This window comes from Anopheles cruzii, unplaced genomic scaffold (assembly GCF_943734635.1).
Source record: "Anopheles cruzii unplaced genomic scaffold, idAnoCruzAS_RS32_06 scaffold01307_ctg1, whole genome shotgun sequence".
In the NCBI taxonomy this organism is placed as follows: domain Eukaryota; kingdom Metazoa; phylum Arthropoda; class Insecta; order Diptera; family Culicidae; genus Anopheles; species Anopheles cruzii.
In genome coordinates this window covers 180-5794 of record NW_026454892.1, presented here as the reverse complement: position 1 = coordinate 5794, position 5615 = coordinate 180, and the positions used below count along the sequence as shown (strand labels likewise).

General features: G+C 45.1%; 1 protein-coding gene and 1 non-coding gene across 2 annotated transcripts; both read right to left on the bottom strand.

The window, feature by feature from the left end:
• Nucleotides 1-7: 7 nt before the first annotated feature.
• On the bottom strand, nt 8-1961 carry LOC128276471 (lysosomal alpha-mannosidase-like; the record flags this gene model as incomplete). Its single annotated transcript, XM_053014930.1, has 5 exons — nt 1893-1961; nt 1171-1273; nt 487-1094; nt 290-423; nt 8-231 (listed from the first exon to the last, which is right to left on the bottom strand). Coding segments are annotated over exons 2-5 (1045 nt in total), but the record flags the coding sequence as incomplete, so codon positions are not given.
• A 1545-nt stretch (nt 1962-3506) lies between these two features.
• On the bottom strand, nt 3507-3578 carry Trnap-agg (transfer RNA proline (anticodon AGG)). Its single transcript has one exon. It is a non-coding gene; the product is annotated as a tRNA-Pro (tRNA).
• Between the last annotated feature and the right edge of the window lie 2037 nt (nt 3579-5615).

Here is a 5615-nt window from a genome sequence, read left to right as displayed (position 1 = left end):
TGTTTGCACACTTGCAGCAGGTGATTTCCGACCCGCTCGTAGCGCTTGCTGGTCGGTCGCGACGTATAGTAGCCGGTCCAGAACGAGTGGGGATCGGAAGCGTAGGGGAAGAAATCGTCACTCTTCGTAGGCCACGTGATGCCCGTATCGTGCAGCGCCTTCAGATAGCAGGACGGCGTGGAGTAGAACACGTTCACATTCGTACCATTCGCTTGCCGTGCGTTAGTGTACCTGTAACGAGTGTCCCGGTAAGTGATCACCATCAATCGAGTCTCTTTCGCCTACTTACTTGATCAGTTTGTCCATGTTTTTGAAGTACACGTTAGCGTCCATGTAGGTGAAATCCCCACCCATGGTGAGGAGGATGTTGTTCGTCCGGTAGCTTTGTGCCTGCTGATCCACGTAGTACAGGAACTTGTCGACCTGCGCGAAAAGATCAATGAGAGAGAGCGCTACCCCGGAAACACTTCCGATTCCTGTACGTACTTTGGTTTTAACATTGTTTTCCGCCGAATAGCGCCCATCGATGAACGGCTCGTCGGAGCACAGGATATCGAAGCAGAACCCGGCCGGCGCTTGGTAGAGGTTGTAGTGCACACCGGTGAACAGATCGCTATCGTCCAGGTTGGCACTGGTCTGCCAAATCATTTCCGCCCGTTTGTGGTTCATGCGTTCCTCCTTGTCCTGGTAGTCGAGCCGGCCAAAGAACATCCCATCGTAGCCCATCTGCGCCAACAGGGATGCCTGTTCGCGCGAGTGTCCGAACGGATCGATCTGCCATCCGATCCGGGGCCGTCCACACGCACCGAACGTGTCGTTCAGCTTACGCAAACCCCAGGTAAACTGGTCCAAGATGCTGTGGTAATGGGCTGCCGCCTCATCGTTCATACTCCACGCCCCGCCAATGAATTCCAGGCGTCCCTCGTTCACCAGCTGTTTGACCTGCAGCTGCAGATCCTCCGTTTGCTCGTAGAACCATTTGAAGAAGAACGCCGATTCGACGTAGATGAACTTACGCTCGGAGTTGTCCAGCAGAGACTGTATGACCGAGTCGAGAATGTACTGCACACCGGCTTTCTGAATGCTCGTTCTGCCTAAGGAGGCGGATCGCGGCAAATGATTGCGGATGAGTATCTGCAAGTTGCGGCGTCGTGGCGTTCTGATACTCACTTCCGTAGTAGTACTGGTCGACGGTCTTCAGCCAACCCACATCGTCGTGCGTATGTGGCACCAGGTGCACGTTCAGCATATTTTTCTTCGCTTTCGGGCACGACTGCAACGACAAATGTTTCATTATTGCGGTTTAAAGCCGACGCGCTGTTGCATTTGTAAAACAACCGTAAAATGGGACATTAGTTCGTAGTGGCAATATTAATAGATTTCCGAAGCGCCTTCGCAGCACAACGGGGGGGCAACAGGCAGCAACAGAAAACGGCACAACGCTTATCGTTTGTATGTGAAAACAAACGGTTTTTGTTCTCGTTTGAATGTGTTCGCGGTACCTCTTATCAGTGCACTACATCACGAAGCAAGATTCAGGATCACTATAATCAACTTTGGGTGAAGTTTCGATCTCAAACAAAACTGACTAATATTATTTTATTTTTCAAACTGTGGCCAACTTTTAAAGAATAATTTGAAAGATGTTCGAGGAAACAATTGTCTATTGCTGTCCACTTAAAATCTTACAAAGTTCGGAAACGCTTCACCGTTTCATTTGAAGTACTTAGTGTTTTGCAGTTATCATTTTAAAAAATAAACGTTTCAACTAATGGCAGTGACAATCCCATATTGAATTATTCTGAATACTTATACTGGTAAAGCGCACATGACTATAACGCTTGGACAAGCTAAGTTCTGCTGCTTTTGTAAAATCTACCCGTTCTACCTACCTCATATCCGCACGATTGGTCACTAAACTTTCGACCAAATTCTACGTACTCATCACTTTCGGCCACTTGTTTGACGAGCGTGTTGCCGGCACGTCGGGCTCCTGACCGGAACGGTCCACACGAGACCAGTGTCAAGGTGCTGCAGACGAGAAGCACTGCGAAGAGGCCCGTCACAACAGCCAGACGGCCGCCAATCGAATTGGTGCTGTGTTTTAGCATAATTCAAAGATTATGCCTCCTTCAGAGGGCCGTGGTGAGCCACCGATTGCGTTCTTCTCCACCAACTAGGATTCGTGTGACTTTGCCGATGCTGCACTATTCCATTGGTCGGTTCGATCCTGCCTTTAAAACTTGTTTCTTGACGATGGCCACAAACTTAAGTCCACTCCAAAGCGATTCCTGAGACCGAATGAGCGTTCCAGCGGCTTGACCGGCCACATAAATCCGATGAACCCGTTGCTGATAATGAACTTGTGGTCACTGGCAGAGTCGATCTCTTTCTCTCTGTGACGTACCACCGTCTCACTATCGCTTTCATGGTTCCCGTGAAAGTCGATGAACTGCACATGTGGAGAGTGTTGGTGACCGGCTTCTTGGCTGCTGGACGGTGGAGAAGATCGTCTTGGCTTGATCACTGAGATAATGATCCTCTTCCGCCTTATGGATCGACGCGGTTTCGCGGCACGCATCTCGCGGTTTGGCTTTGGCCGCTAGTGATCTGTTTTCGACTTGACCACACCAATACCAGCGAAGATCAGCGGGTACACACGCATGGCTGGTTTGTTTTGGTTTGTTTCTTCTGGACGCACACTTTTTCGAGCGGTTTTCTTTCCCGCGCGGATTCGTTATTGGTTTGGTTTTGTTTTCTAAACCAATTCTGCTGCGTTTGCGTTGCGTTTGCTTCCAAAACATTTTTCTTTTCGCTACAGGCGGCAGCAATTCCCGATCGTCGATCGCGAACGAAAGCGAATGCTCACGTTTCATTTTCACTTCAATCATTATCGGCCCCGAAGAAAAGGCGAATACAACGAATACGGCGCGAAGGTGCTGGTGGAGGGAAAATGGTCGAAAATTAATCCACACTTTCGGAGCCACCCCCCCAGGCACTGCTGGGGGCAAATGTTTGTGGGACGAAAGATTCGATACAAGATCGGTTCCGGCTGCCCGGAGAAAGGCCGTAAAATAATACGAGAAATACGCGCCGAGAGGCGGTGCAACAATTGGCTGTGTTTCCGATCGATCGACAACCGTGCATTACAGTTGCATTATCGTTCGACGTCGGTCCAAAGGTCTGACCGGGGTCTCCATCTGAACACAAATCCAAGAACTATCGGGTTCGCAAGAGATCTTGTTACATGTTCTTTGAAAGAAGACACTCGAAGCGAAGTTGCACTTGAAAGGAAAAGCCTGCTGCAATCGAACAACTGCGAGCGATAACCCCGTTGCTGCTGAAAACAAGCATCATGGCTATTATTTAATAACATTACACTTAAGTGCTCTTCACGCGCAAATCAATTGAAGGCGCTTAATTAGTTTTTGTGTTTGTACTGAGTTTATTACTAGCTGAAAAGCAGGCAACAAAAAAAGGGTAGCGGTTTGTTTCCAAACGCCGGTGGGCTCGTCCGGGATTTGAACCCGGGACCTCTCGCACCCTAAGCGAAAATCATACCCCTAGACCAACGAGCCCCTTATCCAACGCAGGCGCAATTATAAATTGTAAATGAAGCCAGCGCCAGCTTCAACAGAAAAGGGGTGTTCAAGATCGAACGGTGAGTGTTGATTGAAAATTATCTGACGAACTTGTTGTGACAGCATCGTCAAACATTGTTCAATGGTGATAAGATGATATTCTATATTTATTCACAGTTATCTTTTAGACAGCCCTTCCCAGAGATAGTGGCGAAATTGGAGTAGCTCTTCATTGTCGACGATTACGACATTCATCAATTATCATATGACATCGAATTTTGAGCAACAATGGAAAAGAACTTTTTTTGCTTTGTTCTTTGGCCCCAAATTATGTAACTCTTATACGATAACTCGTATGATAGTATTCAATGATTCGCGTTAAATGTTGGTTTCCATGTGATTTTAAATTGTTACCTGCTTGGCAACAAAAACAAAACCAAAAACAACTTCTTTGCAACAATTGTGGCTTATTATCTCAATCCAACAGAATATTTTTAATGCCTTTGAACGAATTACCAATACTGTTTTAATTAAACCTCCCTGATTATATAAAATTATTGTGAGAAAATGACATGTTATGTTACCCATCAAATCATTTACATTATTCGACTTTCAAATGGTGCAACACTGGTTACTATCGTAAGGATATAAGGATGGAACCACCGAAACAATCTCTGGACAAAATTATATGTGAAAAAGATCAATCGGATAAAAGGACGGACGAGGAGGCAGTTGTTACATGGCCAAAATTATGTTTTAATAAAAGGTGGTAAAGTTTATTTTCAGTTCATTCAATTCAATCATTTGATGTTTGTTTGTTTTTTTAATTATAGAAACTTTGAGCTGCAATAGCCTACCATTCGTCTCTGTTACATACTAGACTAACTACTATCATTTCTAAATATATGTAAATTTAGGTTTAAAACCTTAAGACTTAAATACTTATAAACTAAAACTTATGCTAAAACTTAGGCCTATTTTCAATCATTTGATGTGTTTTAAAATTTGTTTCAAAGACACTCCGTTGACACAGACTGCCGCTTCCAGTTTTACTTCGAAATAAGGGAATAGAAATGCAGGCACCCTCGTCTACTGAGAACAGAAAATGCTCCGGTGGCCTTCAATGGCCTTCGAGTTTACAATCCTACAGGCAGATCCGCCTGTAAGACGAAGCGTTCTTTGGGTTTTTACCTGGCTTCGGCAGTGGAATGAGCATCTGTTGCTTCCAGCGGTTCAGGAACACACAATCATCCTGGCAACTTTGTACAGCTCTCCGAAACATGTCGAGACAGCAGATCCACACTCAAGGCGATATTCGAGATCTGGCTCCGAAGCATTACCGGGGTACAAACTTACACCTGCTAAATGGCAGCTCTTCTTCCGCACTACGTCCCCAGCCAATGTGAAGCTCGGTGAGTTGAAATGCAAGTTGAATTCCATAAGGTCCCGTCCACAGATTTTAGAAGACTTACACATGTGGAACTGTTTAACGTAAAAGGATCCTTCAAGTACTGTATTGCGTTTGGAAAATTAACAACATTATTGTGCCCAGCGAACTCTGTATCGAACCCATTATGGAATCCAATTAATTTACAAGTAATACTTAAACATGTAGAAACTTCCTCAAATAAATTTACTTCCATTTCAGTTTTGAAGTTTGCTTTATTTACTTTATTTTCACTTTCAGTCATTTTATCTCAAATGCATATTTTTCACTACATTTACCGACGGCTTACAACGAACGTTCTAATCTCCATCGGTTGTAGTTCAATGGAGAAATCGTCGTTATTTTGCCTGAATTCAATCTCGTCGTTCTGCTCCTCCCGCTTGATGTCATTAGATTCGACCTTGAATTGTAAGCGTCGTGAGTTTTCCTTCCACTGGTTGGCGCCTAACGTTGTCTCGCGAATGCTTTCAATGTTCAGAGCGTAAAAAACATCACGAATGTTAAATCGAACAGCCTGCGAGTAGACAGAGTCTTCGCCCTTTTCGAAGAGATGTTCGAACCGAACTAGTAACTTCCCATCTTTCCAC